At 48.8% G+C, this 20,394-nt stretch overlaps 1 protein-coding gene across 2 annotated transcripts in view; it reads left to right on the plus strand.

The window, feature by feature from the left end:
• Positions 1–16,124, plus strand: part of LOC121272190 (uncharacterized protein DDB_G0292642-like) — a 33,773-nt gene extending 17,649 nt beyond the window's left edge. For both annotated transcript variants that reach the window (XM_041178707.1, XM_041178706.1), the window contains exon 4: positions 14,929–16,124. In XM_041178707.1, coding sequence (XP_041034641.1) covers positions 14,929–15,438 — 510 coding nt within the window. In that variant the 3' untranslated portion in view covers positions 15,439–16,124. The remainder of the gene's footprint in view (positions 1–14,928) is intronic.
• The last annotated feature ends 4,270 nt before the right edge of the window (positions 16,125–20,394 follow it).

Here is a 20,394-nt window from a genome sequence, read left to right on the forward strand (position 1 = left end):
AGTGTAGAGGGACCTTTACTCTGTATCTAAAACTGTGCTGTATCTGTCTTGGGAGTGTTTGATGGGGACAGTGCACATGCAGCTTTACTCTGTATCTAACACCGAGCTGTACCTGACCTGGGAGTGTTTGATGTCAGTGTAGAGGGAATATTCCTCTGTATCTAACCCCATGCTGTACATGTCCGGGGAGTGTTTGATGGGGACAGTGTAGAGGGAGCTTTACTCTGTATCTAACCCTGTGCTGTACCTGTCCTGGGAGTGTTTGATGGGGACAGTGTAGAGGGAGCTTTACTCTGTATCTAACCCCGTGCTGTACCTGTCCTGGGAGTGTTTGATGGGAACAGTGTAGAGGGAACTTTACTCTGTATCTAACCTCATGCTGTACCTGTCCTGCGAGTGTTTGATAGGAACAGTTTAGAGGGAGCTTTACTCTGTTTCCAAACCCATGCTGTACCTGTCCAGGGTGTGTTTGATGGGGACAGTGTAGAGGGAGCTTTACTCTCTATCTAACCCCGTGCTGTACCTGTCCTGGGAGTGTTTGATGGGGACATGGTAGTGGGAGCTGTACTCTGTATCTAACCCTGTGCTGTACCTGTCCTGGGAGTGTTTGATGGGAACCGTTTAGAGGGAGCTTTACTCTGTATCTAACCCCGTGCTGTACTTGTCCTGGGAGTATTTGCTGGGAACAGTGTAGAGGTAGCTTTACTCTGTATCTAACCCCGTGCTGTACCTGTCCTGGGAGTGTTTGATGGGGGCAGTGTAGAGAGAGCTTTACTCTGTATCCATCACCGTGCTGTACCTGTCCTGGGAGTATTTGCTGGGAACAGTGTAGAGGGAGCTTTACTCTGTATCTAACCCCGTGCTGTACCTGTCCTGGGTGTGTTTGATGGGGACATTGTAGAAAGAGCTTTACTCTGTATCTAATCCCGGGCTGTACCTGTCCTGTGAGTGCTTGATGGGAACAGTGTAGCGAGAGCTTTACTCTATATCTAACCCCGTGCTGTAACTCTCATGGGATTGTTTGATGGGGACAGAGTAGAGGGAGCTGTTCTCTGTATCTAACCCCGTGCTGTACCTGTCCTGGGATTTTTTGATGGGGACAGTGTAGAGGGACCTTTACTCTGTATCTAAAACTGTGCTGTATCTGTCTTGGGAGTGTTTGATGGGGACAGTGCACATGCAGCTTTACTCTGTATCTAACACCGAGCTGTACCTGACCTGGGAGTGTTTGATGTCAGTGTAGAGGGAATATTCCTCTGTATCTAACCCCATGCTGTACCTGTCCGGGGAGTGTTTGATGGGGACAGTGTAGAGGGAGCTTTACTCTGTATCTAACCCTGTGCTGTACCTGTACTGGGAGTGTTTGATGGGGACAGTGTAGAGGGAGCTTTACTCTGTATCTAACCCCGTGCTGTACCTGTCCTGGGAGTGTTTGATGGGAACAGTGTAGAGGGAACTTTACTCTGTATCTAACCTCATGCTGTACCTGTCCTGCGAGTGTTTGATAGGAACAGTTTAGAGGGAGCTTTACTCTGTTTCCAAACCCATGCTGTACCTGTCCAGGGTGTGTTTGATGGGGACAGTGTAGAGGGAGCTTTACTCTCTATCTAACCCCGTGCTGTACCTGTCCTGGGAGTGTTTGATGGGGACATGGTAGTGGGAGCTGTACTCTGTATCTAACCCTGTGCTGTACCTGTCCTGGGAGTGTTTGATGGGAACCGTTTAGAGGGAGCTTTACTCTGTATCTAACCCCGTGCTGTACTTGTCCTGGGAGTATTTGCTGGGAACAGTGTAGAGGTAGCTTTACTCTGTATCTAACCCCGTGCTGTACCTGTCCTGGGAGTGTTTGATGGGGGCTGTGTAGAGAGAGCTTTACTCTGTATCCATCACCGTGCTGTACCTGTCCTGGGAGTATTTGCTGGGAACAGTGTAGAGGGAGCTTTACTCTGTATCTAACCCCGTGCTGTACCTGTCCTGGGTGTGTTTGATGGGGACATTGTAGAAAGAGCTTTACTCTGTATCTAATCCCGGGCTGTACCTGTCCTGGGAGTGTTTGAAGGGGACAGTGTAGAGGGAGCTTTACTCTGTATCTAACCCCGTGCTGTACCTGTCCTGGGACTGTTTGATGAGGACAGTGTAGAGGGAGCTTTACTCTGTATCTAACCCCGTGCTGTACCTGTCCTGGGAATGTTTGATGGCGACAGTGTAGAGGGAGCTTTACTCTGTATCTAACCCCGTGCTGTTCCTGTCCTGTGAGTGCTTGATGGGAACAGTGTAGCGAGAGCTTTACTCTGTATCTAACCCCGTGCTGTAACTCTCATGGGATTGTTTGATGGGGACAGAGTAGAGGGAGCTTTACTCTGTATCTAACCCTGTGCTGTACCTGTCCTTGGATTTTTTGATGGGGACAGTGTAGAGGGACCTTTACTCTGTATCTAAAACTGTGCTGTATCTGTCTTGGGAGTGTTTGATGGGGACAGTGCACACGCAGCTTTACTCTGTATCTAACACCGAGCTGTACCTGACCTGGGAGTGTTTGATGTCAGTGTAGAGGGAATATTCCTCTGTATCTAACACCATGCTGTACCTGCCCGGGGAGTGTTTGATGGAGACAGTGTAGAGGGAGCTTTACTCCGTATCAAATCCCGGGCTGTACCTGTCCTGGGAGTCTTTGATGGGGACAGTATCGAGAGAGCCTTACGCTATATCTAACCTCATGCTGTACCTGTCCTGCGAGTGTTTGATAGGAACAGTTTAGAGGGAGCTTTACTCTGTGTCCAAACCCATGCTGTACTTGTCCTGGGAGTGTTTGATGGGGGCAGTGTAGAGAGAGCTTTACTCTGTATCCATCACCGTGCTGTACCTGTCCTGGGAGTATTTGCTGGGAACAGTGTAGAGAGAGCTTTACTCTGTATCCATCACCGTGCTGTACCTGTCCTGGGAGTATTTGCTGGGAACAGTGTAGAGGGAGCTTTAATCTGTATCTAATCCCGGGCTGTACCTGTCCTGGGAGTGTTTGATGGGGACATTGTAGAAAGAGCTTTACTCTCTAACTAACACCATGCTGTACCTGTCCTGGGAGTGTTTGATGGGGACACTGTAGAGGGAGCTGTACTCTGTATCTAACACTTTGCTGTACCTGTCCTGGGAGTGTTTGATGACGACAGTGTAGAGGGAGCTTTACTCTGTATCTAACCCCGTGCTGTTCCTGTCCTGTGAGTGCTTGATGGGAACAGTGTAGCGAGAGCTTTACTCTGTATCTAACCCCGTGCTGTAACTCTCATGGGATTGTTTGATGGGCAGAGTGTAGAGGGAGCTGTTCTCTGTATCTAACCCCGTGCTGTACCTGTCCTGGGAGTGTTTGATGCGGACAGTGTAGAGGGAGCTGTTCTCTGTATCTAACCCCGTGCTGTACCAGTCCTGGGAGTGTTTGATGGAGACAGTGTAGAGGGAGCTTTAATCCGTATCAAATCCCGGGCTGTACCTGTCCTGGGAGTCTTTGATGGGGACAGTATCGAGAGAGCCTTACGCTATATCTAACCTCATGCTGTACCTGTCCTGCGAGTGTTTGATAGGAACAGTTTAGAGGGAGCTTTACTCTGTGTCCAAACCCATGCTGTACTTGTCCTGGGAGTGTTTGATGGGGGCAGTGTAGAGAGAGCTTTACTCTGTATCCATCACCGTGCTGTACCTGTCCTGGGAGTATTTGCTGGGAACAGTGTAGAGAGAGCTTTACTCTGTATCCATCACCGTGCTGTACCTGTCCTGGGAGTATTTGCTGGGAACAGTGTAGAGGGAGCTTTAATCTGTATCTAATCCCGGGCTGTACCTGTCCTGGGAGTGTTTGATGGGGACATTGTAGAAAGAGCTTTACTCTCTAACTAACACCATGCTGTACCTGTCCTGGGAGTGTTTGATGGGGACACTGTAGAGGGAGCTGTACTCTGTATCTAACACTTTGCTGTACCTGTCCTGGGAGTGTTTGATGACGACAGTGTAGAGGGAGCTTTACTCTGTATCTAACCCCGTGCTGTTCCTGTCCTGTGAGTGCTTGATGGGAACAGTGTAGCGAGAGCTTTACTCTGTATCTAACCCCGTGCTGTAACTCTCATGGGATTGTTTGATGGGCAGAGTGTAGAGGGAGCTGTTCTCTGTATCTAACCACGTGCTGTACCTGTCCTGGGAGTGTTTGATGCGGACAGTGTAGAGGGAGCTGTTCTCTGTATCTAACCCCGTGCTGTACCTGTCCTGCGAGTGTTTGATTGGAACAGTTTAGAGGGAGCTTTACTCTGTGTCCAAACCCATGCTGTACCTGTCCAGGGTGTGTTTGATGGGGACAATGTAGAGGGAGCTTTACTCTCTATCTAACCCCGTGCTGTACCTGTCCTGGGAGTGTTTGATGGGAACCGTTTTGAGGGAGCTTTATCTGCATCTAACCCCGTGCTGTACCTGTCCTGGGAGTGTTTGATGGGGGCAGTGTAGAGAGAGCTTTACTCAGTATTCATCACCGTGCTGTACCTATCCTGGGAGTATTTGCTGGGAACAGTGTAAAGGGACCTTTTCTCTATCTAACCCTGTGCTGTAACTCTCATGGGATTGTTTGATGGGCAGAGTGTAGAGGGAGCTGTTCTCTGTATCTAATCCCGTGCTGTACCTGTCCTGGGAGTGTTTGATGGGGACAGTGTAGAAAGAGCTTTACTCTCTAACTAACACCATGCTGTACCTGTCCTGGGAGTGTTTGATGGGGACAGTGTAGAGGGAGATTTACTCTGTATCTAACCCCGTGCTGTATCTGTCCTGGGAGTGTTTGATGGGGACAGTGTAGAGGGAGATTTACTCTGTATCTAACCCCGTGCTGTACCTGTCCTGGGAGTGTTTGATGGGGACAGTGTAGAAGGAGCTTTAATCTGTACCTCACCCCATGCTGTACCTGTCCTGGGAGTGTTTGATGGCGACAGTGTAGAGGGAGCTTTACTCTTTATCTAACCCCGTGCTGTTCCTGTCCTGTGAGTGCTTGATGGGAACAGTGTAGCGAGAGCTTTACTCTATATCTAACCCCGTGCTGTAACTCTCATGGGATTGTTTGATGGGGACAGAGTAGAGGGAGCTGTTCTCTGTATCTAACCCCGTGCTGTACCTGTCCTGGGATTTTTTGATGGGGACAGTGTAGAGGGACCTTTACTCTGTATCTAAAACTGTGCTGTATCTGTCTTGGGAGTGTTTGATGGGGACAGTGCACATGCAGCTTTACTCTGTATCTAACACCGAGCTGTACCTGACCTGGGAGTGTTTGATGTCAGTGTAGAGGGAATATTCCTCTGTATCTAACCCCATGCTGTACCTGTCCGGGGAGTGTTTGATGGGGACAGTGTAGAGGGAGCTTTACTCTGTATCTAACCCTGTGCTGTACCTGTCCTGGGAGTGTTTGATGGGGACAGTGTAGAGGGAGCTTTACTCTGTATCTAACCCCGTGCTGTACCTGTCCTGGGAGTGTTTGATGGGAACAGTGTAGAGGGAACTTTACTCTGTATCTAACCTCATGCTGTACCTGTCCTGCGAGTGTTTGATAGGAACAGTTTAGAGGGAGCTTTACTCTGTTTCCAAACCCATGCTGTACCTGTCCAGGGTGTGTTTGATGGGGACAGTGTAGAGGGAGCTTTACTCTCTATCTAACCCCGTGCTGTACCTGTCCTGGGAGTGTTTGATGGGGACATGGTAGTGGGAGCTGTACTCTGTATCTAACCCTGTGCTGTACCTGTCCTGGGAGTGTTTGATGGGAACCGTTTAGAGGGAGATTTAATCTGTATCTAACACCGTGCTGTACTTGTCCTGGGAGTATTTGCTGGGAACAGTGTAGAGGTAGCTTTACTCTGTATCTAACCCCGTGCTGTACCTGTCCTGGGAGTGTTTGATGGGGACAGTGTAGAGGGAGCTTTACTCTGTATCTAACCCCGTGCTGTACCTGTCCGGGGAGTGTTTGATGGGGACAGTGTAGAGGGAGCTTTACTCTCTATCTAACCCCGTGCTGTACCTGTCCTGGGAGTGTTTGATGGGGACATGGTAGTGGGAGCTGTACTCTGTATCTAACCCTGTGCTGTACCTGTCCTGGGAGTGTTTGATGGGAACCGTTTAGAGGGAGCTTTACTCTGTATCTAACCCCGTGCTGTACCTGTCCTGGGTGTGTTTGATGGGGACATTGTAGAAAGAGCTTTACTCTGTATCTAATCCCGGGCTGTACCTGTCCTGGGAGTGTTTGATGGGGACAGTGTAGAGGGAGCTGTACTCTGTATCTAACCCTGTGCTGTACCTGTCCTGGGAATGTTTGATGGCGACAGTGTAGAGGGAGCTTTACTCTGTATCTAACCCTGTGCTGTAACTCTCATGGGATTGTTTGATGGGGACAGAGTAGAGGGAGCTTTACTCTGTATCTAACCCTGTGCTGTACCTGTCCTTGGATTTTTTGATGGGGACAGTGTAGAGGGACCTTTACTCTGTATCTAACCCTGTGCTGTACCTGTCCTTGGATTTTTTGATGGGGACAGTGTAGAGGGACCTTTACTCTGTATCTAAAACTGTGCTGTATCTGTCTTGGGAGTGTTTGATGGGGACAGTGCACACGCAGCTTTACTCTGTATCTAACACCGAGCTGTACCTGACCTGGGAGTGTTTGATGTCAGTGTAGAGGGAATATTCCTCTGTATCTAACACCATGCTGTACCTGTCCGGGGAGTGTTTGATGGAGACAGTGTAGAGGGAGCTTTACTCCGTATCAAATCCCGGGCTGTACCTGTCCTGGGAGTCTTTGATGGGGACAGTATCGAGAGAGCCTTACGCTATATCTAACCCCGTGCTGTACCTGTCCTGGGAGTGTTTGATGGGAACAGTATAGAGGGAACTTTACTCTGTATCTAACCTCATGCTGTACCTGTCCTGCGAGTGTTTGATAGGAACAGTTTAGAGGGAGCTTTACTCTGTGTCCAAACCCATGCTGTACTTGTCCTGGCAGTGTTTGATGGGGGCAGTGTAGAGAGAGCTTTACTCTGTATCCATCACCGTGCTGTACCTGTCCTGGGAGTATTTGCTGGGAACAGTGTAGAGAGAGCTTTACTCTGTATCCATCACCGTGCTGTACCTGTCCTGGGAGTATTTGCTGGGAACAGTGTAGAGGGAGCTTTAATCTGTATCTAATCCCGGGCTGTACCTGTCCTGGGAGTGTTTGATGGGGACATTGTAGAAAGAGCTTTACTCTCTAACTAACACCATGCTGTACCTGTCCTGGGAGTGTTTGATGGGGACACTGTAGAGGGAGCTGTACTCTGTATCTAACACTTTGCTGTACCTGTCCTGGGAGTGTTTGATGACGACAGTGTAGAGGGAGCTTTACTCTGTATCTAACCCCGTGCTGTTCCTGTCCTGTGAGTGCTTGATGGGAACAGTGTAGTGAGAGCTTTACTCTGTATCTAACCCCGTGCTGTAACTCTCATGGGATTGTTTGATGGGCAGAGTGTAGAGGGAGCTGTTCTCTGTATCTAACCCCATGCTGTACCTGTCCTGGGAGTGTTTGATGCGGACAGTGTAGAGGGAGCTGTTCTCTGTATCTAACCCCGTGCTGTACCTGTCCTGCGAGTGTTTGATTGGAACAGTTTAGAGGGAGCTTTACTCTGTGTCCAAACCCATGCTGTACCTGTCCAGGGTGTGTTTGATGGGGACAATGTAGAGGGAGCTTTACTCTCTATCTAACCCCGTGCTGTACCTGTCCTGGGAGTGTTTGATGGGAACCGTTTTGAGGGAGCTTTATCTGCATCTAACCCCGTGCTGTACTTGTCCTGGGAGTGTTTGATGGGGACAGTGTAGAGAGAGCTTTACTCAGTATTCATCACCGTGCTGTACCTATCCTGGGAGTATTTGCTGGGAACAGTGTAAAGGGACCTTTTCTCTATCTAACCCTGTGCTGTAACTCTCATGGGATTGTTTGATGGGCAGAGTGTAGAGGGAGCTGTTCTCTGTATCTAATCCCGTGCTGTACCTGTCCTGGGAGTGTTTGATGGGGACAGTGTAGAAAGAGCTTTACTCTCTAACTAACACCATGCTGTACCTGTCCTGGGTGTGTTTGATGGGGACAGTGTAGAGGGAGCTTTACTCTGTATCTAACCCCATGCTGTACCTGTCCTGGGAGTGTTTGATGGGGACAGTGTAGAAAGAGCTTTACTCTCTAACTAACACCATGCTGTACCTGTCCTGGGAGTGTTTGATGGGGACACTGTAGAGGGAGCTTTACTCTGTATCTAACCCCATGCTGTACCTGTCCTGGGAGTGTTTGATGGTGACAGTGTAGAGGGAGCTTTACTCTGTATCTAACCCTGTGCTGTACCTGTCCTGGGAGTGTTTGACGGGGACCGTGTAGAGGGATCTTTACTCTGTATCTTATCCCCGGCTGTACCTGTCCTGGGAATGTTTGATGGGGACACTGTAGAGAGAGCTTTACTCTCTATCTAACCCCATGCTGTACCTGTCCTTGGAGTGTTTGATGGGGACAGTGTTGAGGGAGCTGTTCTCTGTATCTAACCCCGTGCTGTACCTGTCCTGGGAATATTTGATGGGGACAGTGTAGAGGGACCTTTACTCTGTATCTAAAAATGTGCTGTATCTGTCTTGGGAGTGTTTGATGGGGACAGTGCACATGCAGCTTTACTCTGTATCTAACACCGAGCTGTACCTGACCTGGGAGTGTTTGATGTCAGTGTAGAGGGAATATTCCTCTGTATCTAACACCATGCTGTACCTGTCCGGGGAGTGTTTGATGGAGACAGTGTAGAGGGAGCTTTACTCTGTATCAAATCCCGGGCTGTACCTGTCCTGGGAGTCTTTGATGGGGACAGTATCGAGAGAGCCTTACGCTATATCTAACCCCGTGCTGTACCTGTCCTGGGAGTGTTTGATGGGAACAGTGTAGAGGGAACTTTACTCTCTATCTAACCCCGTGCTGTACCTGTCCTGGGAGTGTTTGATGGGAACCGTTTAGAGGGAGCTTTATCTGTATCTAACCCCGTGCTGTACTTGTCCTGGGAGTGTTTGATGGGGGCAGTGTAGAGAGAGCTTTACTCTGTATCCATCACCGTGCTGTACCTGTCCTGGGAGTATTTGCTGGGAACAGTGTAGAGGGAGCTTTACTCTGTATCTAACCCCGTGCTGTACCTGTCCTGGGGGTGTTTGATGGGGACACTGTAGAGGGAGCTGTACTCTGTATCTAACACTTTGCTGTACTGGTCCTGGGAATGTTTGATGGGGACAGTGTAGAAGGAGCTTTACTCTGTACCTCACCCCATGCTGTACCTGTCCTGGGAGTGTTTGATGGCGACAGTGTAGAGAGAGCTTTACTCTGTATCTAACCCCGTGCTGTACCTGTCCTGGGTGTGTTTGATGGGGACAGTGTAGAGGGAGCTTTATTCTGTATCTAACCCCGTGCTGTACCTGTCCTGGGAGTGTTTGATGGGGACAGTGTAGAGGGAGTTTACTCTGTATCTAACCCCATTCTGTACCTGTCCTGGGAGTGTTTGATGGGAACAGTGTAGAGGGAGCTTTACTCTATATCTAACCCCGTGCTGTACCTGTACTGGGAGTGTTTGATGGGGACAGAGTTGAGGGAGCTTTACTTTGTATGTAATCCCGTGCTGTACGTGTCCTGGGAGTATTTTTTGGGGACAGTGTAGCGAGATCTTTACTCTTATCTAATCTCGGGCTATACATGTCCTGGGAGTTTTTGATGGGGACAGTGTAGAGAGAGCTTTACTCTGTATCTAACTCCATTCTGTACCTGTCCTGTGAGTGTTTGATGGGGACAGTGTAGAGAGAGCTTTACTCTGTATCTAACCCCGTGCTGTAACTGTCCTGGGAGTGTTTGATGGGAACAGTGTAGAGGGAGCTTTACTCTATATCTAACCCTGTGCTGTACCTGTCCTGGGAGTGTTTGATGGGGATAGTGTAATGGTAGTTTTCAGTACACTGACAGCAGATTTCCATTTTCAATCATTATTGAATGACCCTTCTGGACAGTGCTTGAATTTAAATGGTAATTGAAGATAGGATCAGGTTTTGCATTGATGGCCTCTGCAGTTGAAACGCTTGCTAACAGTCATGATTCACAATGGGCATCTGGGAAATGTAGCCGATGATGATGATGACGTGTGGCATGAATGAATGTCCCAGGAAGTTAGTCAACATCAGCAGTGGAGGAATGAGACGGAATGGAAGAATTTGTCTAAGAAAGCACCACGTGGTCCATTGTAGTTATACCAGCTTCTAGCGAAGCACTTTCGTGTGTCTCTGCTCCTGCCTTTTCTTCACATCCTTTAAAATGATCCAATATTGGTTCACTTAACTATTTCCAGTGGAACAGTCCATGTCCTGAGGTGAAAAGTCTTGGGATTAACCCCGGACATAGGTTGCCACAGCTCCTCCTTTATTGAAACTGTGGCTGATAGGGCAGGAGCAAGAATAGGTGAAAGTATGACATGTCTGAATAAGAGCCAAGAGAAGTCTTGGATCTAGACCTCAGCCTGGAGCAGATTAAACCTCCCCCCTCCATCTGTGAGCAAATTTCCAATTCCCCCCTTTACACATTCTGCCTTGGTCACTTCCCACTTACCCACACCACTTACAACCTGAGATACCACTTGTTCACGTGCTCCTCCACTCAAATAAGCATTGTCACTAGATTGGGAAGGTGAATGAAAGAACAAATTTGCATTAATACACCTATCACATCTCAACACATGTCACATCACATTGAACAAAGGGGTTTTGAATTGTAGTCGCAGCTTTTATTACATTAACAAATACACCAGTCAAATCCCTAAAACAGGAAATGAGACAATTGGCCACAGTAAATGTTCTTGGTTGAGAGAGGATTGTTGTCTAGCACAGATTATTCAGTCAAATCCTCGAATGGCACTGCAAATCACAACTTCCTGATTATACATTGACAGTCCTGCCAAGGAAATGAGAGCAACACACGGTGCAGCCATAGGAGACAGTTGTGACTACACCGACTGTCCCTCAAACTGCAACCGACTGTCCCTCAAACTGCAACCGACTGTCCCTCAAACTGCAACCGACTGTCCCTCTCACTGCAACCGACTGTCCCTCTCACTGCAACCGACTGTCCCTCTCACTGCAACCGACTGTCCCTCTCACTGCAACCGACTGTCCCTCTCACTGCAACCGACTGTCCCTCTCACTGCAACCGACTGTCCCTCTCACTGCAACCGACTGTCCCTCTCACTGCAACCGACTGTCCCTCAAACTGCAACCGACTGTCCCTCAAACTGCAACCGACTGTCCCTCAAACTGCAACCGACTGTCCCTCAAACTGCAACCGACTGTCCCTCAAACTGCAACCGACTGTCCCTCAAACTGCAACCGACTGTCCCTCAAACTGCAACCGACTGTCCCTCAAACTGCAACCGACTGTCCCTCTCACTGCAACCGACTGTCCCTCTCACTGCAACCGACTGTCCCTCTCACTGCAACCGACTGTCCCTCTCACTGCAACCGACTGTCCCTCTCACTGCAACCGACTGTCCCTCAAACTGCAACCGACTGTCCCTCAAACTGCAACCGACTGTCCCTCAAACTGCAACCGACTGTCCCTCAAACTGCAACCGACTGTCCCTCAAACTGCAACCGACTGTCCCTCTCACTGCAACCGACTGTCCCTCTCACTGCAACCGACTGTCCCTCTCACTGCAACCGACTGTCCCTCTCACTGCAACCGACTGTCCCTCAAACTGCAACCGACTGTCCCTCAAACTACAACCGACTGTCCCTCAAACTACAACCGACTGTCCCTCAAACTACAACCGACTGTCCCTCTCACTGCAACCGACTGTCCCTCAAACTGCAACCGACTGTCCCTCAAACTGCAACCGACTGTCCCTCAAACTGCAACCGACTGTCCCTCTCACTGCAACCGACTGTCCCTCTCACTGCAACCGACTGTCCCTCTCACTGCAACCGACTGTCCCTCTCACTGCAACCGACTGTCCCTCAAACTGCAACCGACTGTCCCTCTCACTACAACCGACTGTCCCTCTCACTACAACCGACTGTCCCTCTCACTGCAACCGACTGTCCCTCTCACTACAACCGACTGTCCCTCAAACTGCAACCGACTGTCCCTCTCACTACAACCGACTGTCCCTCTCACTACAACCGACTGTCCCTCACACTACAACCGACTGTCCCTCACACTACAACCGACTGTCCCTCAAACTGCAACCGACTGTCCCTCAAACTGCAACCGACTGTCCCTCAAACTGCAACCGACTGTCCCTCAAACTGCAACCGACTGTCCCTCTCACTACAACCGACTGTCCCTCTCACTACAACCGACTGTCCCTCACACTACAACCGACTGTCCCTCAAACTGCAACCGACTGTCCCTCAAACTGCAACCGACTGTCCCTCAAACTACAACCGACTGTCCCTCAAACTACAACCGACTGTCCCTCTCACTGCAACCGACTGTCCCTCTCACTGCAACCGACTGTCCCTCAAACTGCAACCGACTGTCCCTCAAACTGCAACCGACTGTCCCTCAAACTGCAACCGACTGTCCCTCAAACTGCAACCGACTGTCCCTCAAACTGCAACCGACTGTCCCTCAAACTGCAACCGACTGTCCCTCAAACTGCAACCGACTGTCCCTCAAACTGCAACCGACTGTCCCTCAAACTGCAACCGACTGTCCCTCAAACTGCAACCGACTGTCCCTCAAACTACAACCGACTGTCCCTCTCACTGCAACCGACTGTCCCTCAAACTGCAACCGACTGTCCCTCAAACTGCAACCGACTGTCCCTCAAACTGCAACCGACTGTCCCTCAAACTGCAACCGACTGTCCCTCAAACTGCAACCGACTGTCCCTCAAACTGCAACCGACTGTCCCTCTCACTACAACCGACTGTCCCTCTCACTACAACCGACTGTCCCTCTCACTACAACCGACTGTCCCTCTCACTGCAACCGACTGTCCCTCTCACTACAACCGACTGTCCCTCAAACTGCAACCGACTGTCCCTCTCACTACAACCGACTGTCCCTCTCACTACAACCGACTGTCCCTCACACTACAACCGACTGTCCCTCACACTACAACCGACTGTCCCTCACACTACAACCGACTGTCCCTCAAACTGCAACAGACTGTCCCTCAAACTGCAACCGACTGTCCCTCAAACTGCAACCGACTGTCCCTCACACTACAACCGACTGTCCTTCAAACTACAACCGACTGTCCCTCAAACTACAACCGACTGTCCCTCAAACTACAACCGACTGTCCCTCACACTACAACCGACTGTCCCTCACACTACAACCGACTGTCCCTCACACTGCAACCGACTGTCCCTCACACTGCAACCGACTGTCCCTCACACTGCAACCGACTGTCCCTCACACTGCAACCGACTGTCCCTCAAACTGCAACCGACTGTCCCTCACACTGCAACCGACTGTCCCTCAAACTGCAACCGACTGTCCCTCACACTGCAACCGACTGTCCCTCACACTGCAACCGACTGTCCCTCACACTGCAACCGACTGTCCCTCACACTGCAACCGACTGTCCCTCACACTGCAACCGACTGTCCCTCACACTGCAACCGACTGTCCCTCACACTGCAACCGACTGTCCCTCACACTGCAACCCACTGTCCCTCACACTGCAACCCACTGTCCCTCACACTACAACCCACTGTCCCTCACACTACAACCCACTGTCCCTCACACTACAACCCACTGTCCCTCACACTACAACCCACTGTCCCTCACACTACAACCCACTGTCCCTCAAGCTCCATTGACTGATCCTCTAACTATACAGCACATGCACTTTGACCTATATTCCACCTGCACTGACTTGGCCTCTAACTTCACCAATGAAGCTCTGGCATATGCTCAGACTATAGAACAAATCAGAATGTTTAAAGATGAAAATAAATTCTGTGAATAACAGCAGGTGATCTCAGCATCTAAAGGATAAATGTCAAATGAATGTTTCACTTGGGATCTTTTGTCACAACTTGACCAGTCTTTCCTGTTTTGGATTCTGATGGACCTGTTGTGTATTTTTTGCATCTTATGGCCTGGGGTCCTATGACGGAGTATGGCACTCTATGGGTGGTGAGGGTTGGACTGGAGAAGAGGACAAGAGCTATTAAAATGTGGGTATGGAGGAGAATTTCAGGACCAGCTGGATAAACAAAGAGGCAGATGAGCGGGTTAGATCAAGAGCCAAAGTTCAGGAATGGAAAGGTTTGCTGAGTATCGTTAGAGAGAGAAAGGTGGTCAAGTACAGACATTGGAAATGAAAACCCGACAGTCCTGTCCTGGCAACAAATGGAGGAGACATTGAGGGTAAAGAAAAATCAGAAGGGTGGATAATATCGATCTGTGGACTGAGGTAGGATTGGCAAAAGACAGAGAAGAAGCAAGCGGTTGTGAATGCTTCCTTAAATATGGTGAAAATGAATGAATGATGAAGGTTGGATTTCCTTTTATACAGCTCTGAAACGTAGCAGGTGATCACATCACCTACACGGCACTCTGCGAATCTCTGCTTCAGATAGCAGTCCCTCCCCTGTCTACACCATGAAGGGGTTGACTCCTTTTGGTGTATAATTCCAAGGGTTTCAAACTTCCCTCTCATACCACATCCAAGTGGCCTTGCTTCATGTTACAAGGAATATTAGCCAACTTTTCAACCAAGAGGCATCACAACTGAACCAACTTGAGCTGTCTTCAACCTGACTCTGGACAAGTTGAGTAAAGGGTGAGGGATCGGGGACACGGGCAGTGAAAATAAATAAATGATTATTACGTATGTTAATTATCTCTCTTCTCTCTTTCTCTCTCTCTCATGTGTTAAGTGTCCTGACTGCAATTTCCTTGTGCAGCGTTTGGATCTGGAGCGTCTGTGTGTGGAGTGTCTGTTCTGTTCCAATGCAAGAGGGAAGCTCTACCAGTTCTGCTGGGATTGTATGAGAGAGTGGAAAAACCCAGACCCTCTCAGCCCTGACTGCGGTAACAAATCCTGCAACATCACAGCAACACTGCTCTCCTGCCCGCTCATTGATGCCCCCCATATTGAGGTACACCAGTGCCCTGTAGTTCGGGCATGTCCCAACTGTGAGACCCTGGTCTCTCACTGTCAAGAGGGCTGTCCACAAGTCGTGTGTCCCAACTGTTTTAATGAATTCTGTTATCGCTGTCTTGGTATTGAAGAATGTAACCATGCAGAATTTGTGGAACTGAGTGATGACGATGACACCACTTACAAGGATCTTGATGATTTCTCTCTATGTATTAGAGCTGGAAGACAGAAAATTACTGGCAGAAAGAACTATAAAATTCATCCAACCTACCAACTGGACGACTAGGTGACAGATAATGATGTAGGAGGCAACAATGACCAGCATTTCATCTAACCTTGCTGGCACAGCAGCCTTCATATAAGGAGTGAGACACTCCATCTCCCAGTGATGGTCAAGGCACAAAGGAAGCTATGGTCAATACAGCTTTAACATGAACTCAATCCCCTTCACAAACATCAGCAACCTGATCCTAAAGAACAAGTGATGGAAATGACAAAAAAAAATCATTTATTTATCAGGGCTCTCAAATTTAACATGCATAGAAATGATATTTGAAGTGCAACTTTTGTTATGAGATAGTCTGATAATCTATTTCTCTGCATCCTACTTATAGGTGTCCTACTTAATCTATATCAGAATCTCTTACACTTTCAACAGCTTTACAATGTCCTGTGGTCTCTGTGCTCTTGTGAAATACCAGTGGGATGAGATGAGGAGAAATTTCTTCACTCAAAGGGTTGTGAATCTTTGGAATTCTCTATGTCAGGAGGTTCTGGATGCGCCATTGTTGAATACATTTAAGACTGGGATAGACAGATTTTTGGGGTCTCGGGGAATTCAGGGATATGAGAGCAGGTGGGAAAGTGAGGTTGTTCTGAATGGTGGAGTTGGCTTGACAGGCTACTCCTGGTCCTATTCCTTGTGTTCCTGTATTCTTAAGTAGTACAATAAAGTCAACATATAAATACAAAGTCTTGAGCAGTGTTATTCTGCCTTGCGATTTCAATACACTGAAGCAAACTTTCAACCAGGACGAATGTACCTTTTTGGCAATTCCCGCTGGAAATAATTTAAATGTGCTTTTTTAAAAAAAAACTCTCCTCCCCTGCCAAAGGTGCAGATCCTTGATGAGATACAGTTCTACAGAAGCCCGGTGTCATCTTGGCCAAGTTATCACACTTTATGTATGAGCAGCCAATTTGACTGCAGGAGCAACACATCTTAATCGTCTCCTGAAACAAAAACAGAAAATGCTGGAAAAACTCAGCAAGTCTAACAGCATCTGTGGAGAAAAAAAAGAGTTAACATTTTGAGTCCTTATGACTTTTCTTCAGAGCTAAAGAGAAGTAAAAATGTAATGACATGTATACTGTTTAATGGGATTGGGGGATGGGGGGTGGTGGAGCTGGATAGAAGGCCAATAATAGGTGGAGGCAGAGGAGAGATTGCAAAAGATGTCATTAACAAAAGGACAAAGGGGTGTTAATGACAGTGATACTGGCTAAAGGAGGTGCTGATGGTGGCATTAAGGGCAGAAAGCAGAATGTGATAATAGCAGGACAAGGGTAAGCACTCTGGAAAGAGCAACATGAACAAGTAACAGATGGCCCGAGTGGGGGGAGAGGATGGTGGTGGGATAAAAGATTGAACGTAGGGTAAAAGGTGGGGGTAAAAAATTAATAAAAATAAAAATAAATTTTAAAAAATGGATAAAAATGATAAAAAAATTAAGAAATGAGAATGAATATTGAAAAAAGGGGATAAAAGGAGGGTGGGGATGTTAGAGATAGTTCATGGTTTGAAGCTGTTGGAACTCAATATTCAGTCCGGAACGCTGTAAAGTGCCTAGTTGGAAGATGAGGTGCTGTTCCTCCAGTTTGCGTTGAGCTTCACTGGAACATTGCAGCAGGCCAAGGACAGACATGTGGGCATGAGAGCAGGGTGGAGTGTTGAAATGGCAAGCATCAGGGAGGTCTGGGTAATGCTTGCGGACAGACCGAAGGTGTTCCGCAAAGCGATCACCCAGTCTGGATTTGGTCTCTCCAATGTAGAGGAAACGGCATTGGGAGCAACGAATGCAGTAGACTAAATTGAAGGAGGCACAAGTGAAATGCTGCTTCACTTGAAAGGAGTGTTTGGGCCCTTGGACGGTGAGGAGAGGGGAAGTGAAGGGGCAGGTGTTGCACCTTCTGTGATTGCATGGGAAGGTGCCGTGGGAGGGAGATGAGGTGTTGGGGTGATGGAGTGGACCAGAATGTCCCGGAGGGAACGGTCACTATGGAATGCCAATCGGGGAGAGGGGGGTGGGTTGGTGAAGGGAAGATGTGTTTGGTGGTGGCATCATGCTGGAGTTGGCGGAAATGGTGGAGGATGATCCTTTGAAAGCGGAGGCTGGTGGGGTGATAAATGAGGACGAGGGGGACCCAATCATGGTTCTGAGGGAGAGGAAGGTGTGAGGGCAGAGGCGCAGGAGATGGGTCAGACACGGTTGAGGGCCCTGTCAACCACCGTGGGTGGAAAACCTTGGCTAAGGAAGAAGGAAGACACTCAGAAGTGCTGTTTTGGAAAGTGGCATCATCGGAACAGATGCGACAGGCAAAGGAACTGCGTGAATGGGATGGAGTCCTTACAGGAAGCGGGGTGTGAGGAGCTGTAGTCGAGGTAGCTGTGGGAGTCGATAGGCTTGTAATGGATATTGCTGGACAGTCTATCACCAGAGATTGAGACAGAGAGGTCAAGGAAGGGAAGGGAAGTGTCAGAGATGGACCATGTAAAAGTGATGGAGGTGTGGAAATTGGAAGCAAAATTGATAAACTTTTCCAGGTCCAGACGAGAGCATGAAGTAGCACCGAAACAGTCGTCAATGTACCAAAAAATGAATTGTGGGAGGGGGCCTGAGTAGGCCTGGAACAAGGAATGTTCCACATACCCCATAAAGAGACAGGCATAGCTGGGGCCCATGCATGTACTCATAGCCACACCTATATATTTGGAGGAAGTGAGACAAGTTAAAGGAGAAATTGTTCAGTGAGAGAACAAGTTCAGCCAGACGGAGGAGAGTCGTGGTGGATGGGGATTGTTTGGGCCTCTGTTCGAGGAAGAAGCGGAGAGCCCTAGGAGCATCCTGCTTTGGATGGAGATGTAGAGGGATTGGACATCCATGCTGAAGAGGAGGTAGTTAGGGCCAGGCAACTGGAAATTGTTTATATTATGTAGGGCATCAGAAGAATTGCGGATGTAGGTGGGAAGAGACTGGACAAGGAGAGAGGGAGAACAGAGCCAAGATAGGGAGAAATGAGTTCCGTGGGGCAGGAACAGGCTGACACGATCGGTCTGCTGGGACAGTCCTGTTTGTGGATTTTGGGTAGGAGGTAGAAGCGGGCCGTCCGAGGTTGGGAGATTATGAGGTTGGAAGCTGTGGACGGAAGATCTCCAGAGGACATGAGGTCAGTGACAGTCCTGGAAACAATGGCTTGATGTTCAGTGGTGGGGTCACGGTGCAGGGAGAGGTAGGAGGAAGTGTCTGCGAGTTGACGCTCAGCCTCTGGGTGGTAGAGGTCAGTGCGCCAGACAACAACAGCACCACCCTTGTCAGCAGGTTTGATGAAAATGTCAGGGTTGGACCTGAGAGAACGGAGTGCAGCAAGTTCAGAAGGAGACAGGTTGGAGTAGGTGAGAGGAGCAGAGAAATTGAGACGGCTGATGTCACGCCGACAGTTCTCAATGAAAAGATCAAGAACGGGTAAGAGGCCAGAGGGAGGGGGTCCCAGTGGAGGGAGGGAGAACATTGGAGGTGGGTGAGAGGATCCGTAGAACTGGGGGGGGGGAGCGGAGGGGGGAGGACTCCTGCCCTGTCCTCTCTCACAGTCCAGATAAGACAGACTTGCGTTTATATCAAAAACAGAATTACCTGGAAAAACTCAGCCGGTCTGGCAGCATCGGCGGAGAAGAAAAGAGTTGACGTTTCGAGTCCTCATGACCCTTCCACAGAACTAAGTAAATCCCAGGAAGGGGTGAAATATAAGCTGGTTTAAGGTGGTGGTGGGGTTGGGGGGTGGGGGGGGGTTTGGATGGGGGGAGAGAAGTGGAGGGGGGTGGTGTGGTTGTAGGCAAAAGCAGTGATAGAAGCAGATCATCAAAAGATGTCACAGACGGCAGAACAAAAGAACACATAGGTGTCGAAGTTGGTGATATTATCTAAACGAATGTGCTAATTAAGAATGGATGGCAGGGCACTCAAGGTATGGCTCTAGTGGGGGTGGGGGGAGCATAAAAGATTTAAAAATATTTAAAAATAATGGAAATAGGTGGGAAAAAGAAAAATCTATATAATTTATTGGAAAAAGTAAAGCAACATTTCACTTGCATTTCCCCCAACTTCGTCTACTGCATTCGTTGCTCCCAATGCGGTCTCCTCTACATTGGAGAGACCAAACGTAAACTGGGTGACCGCTTTGCAGAACACCTTCAGTCTGTCCGCAAGAAAGACCCAAACCTCCTTGTCGCTTGCCATTTTAACACTCCACCCTGCTCTCTTGTCCACATGTCTGTCCTTGGCTTGCTGCATTGTTCCAGTGAAGCCCAACGCAAACTGGAGGAACAGCACCTCATCTTCCGACTAGGCACTTTACAGCCTTCCGGACTGAATATTGAATTCAACAACTTTAGGTCTTGACCGCCCTCCTCCATCCCCACCCCCTTTCTGTTTCTTCCCCCTTCCTTTTGTTTTTTTTCCAATAAATTATATAGATTTTTTTTTCCCACCTATTTCCATTATTTTTAAATATTTTTAAATCTTTTATGCTCCCCCCACTCCCACTAGAGCCATACCTTGAGTGCCCTACCATCCATTCTTAATTAGCACATTCGTTTAGATATATATCACCAACTCCCGACACCTATGTGTTCTTTTGTTCTGCCGTCTGTGACATCTTTTGATGATCTGCTTCTATCACTGCTTGTTTGTCCCTACAACCACAACCCCCCCTTCCACTTCTCTCACCTCACCCCACCCCACCCAACCCACCCCCCCCCCCCCCCCCCCCCACCACCGCCTTAAACCAGCTTATATTTCACCCCTTCCGGGGATTCGCCTAGTTCTGTGGAAGGGTCACGAGGACTCTAAACGTCAACTCTTTTCTTCTCCGCCGATGCTGCCAGACCTGCTGAGTTTTCCCAGGGGGTAATTCTGTTTTTGTTTTGGATTTCCAGCATGCGCAGTTTTTTTTTTTGTTTTTATCT

This window comes from Carcharodon carcharias, chromosome 33 (assembly GCF_017639515.1).
Source record: "Carcharodon carcharias isolate sCarCar2 chromosome 33, sCarCar2.pri, whole genome shotgun sequence".
NCBI classification, from domain to species: Eukaryota; Metazoa; Chordata; class Chondrichthyes; order Lamniformes; family Lamnidae; genus Carcharodon; species Carcharodon carcharias.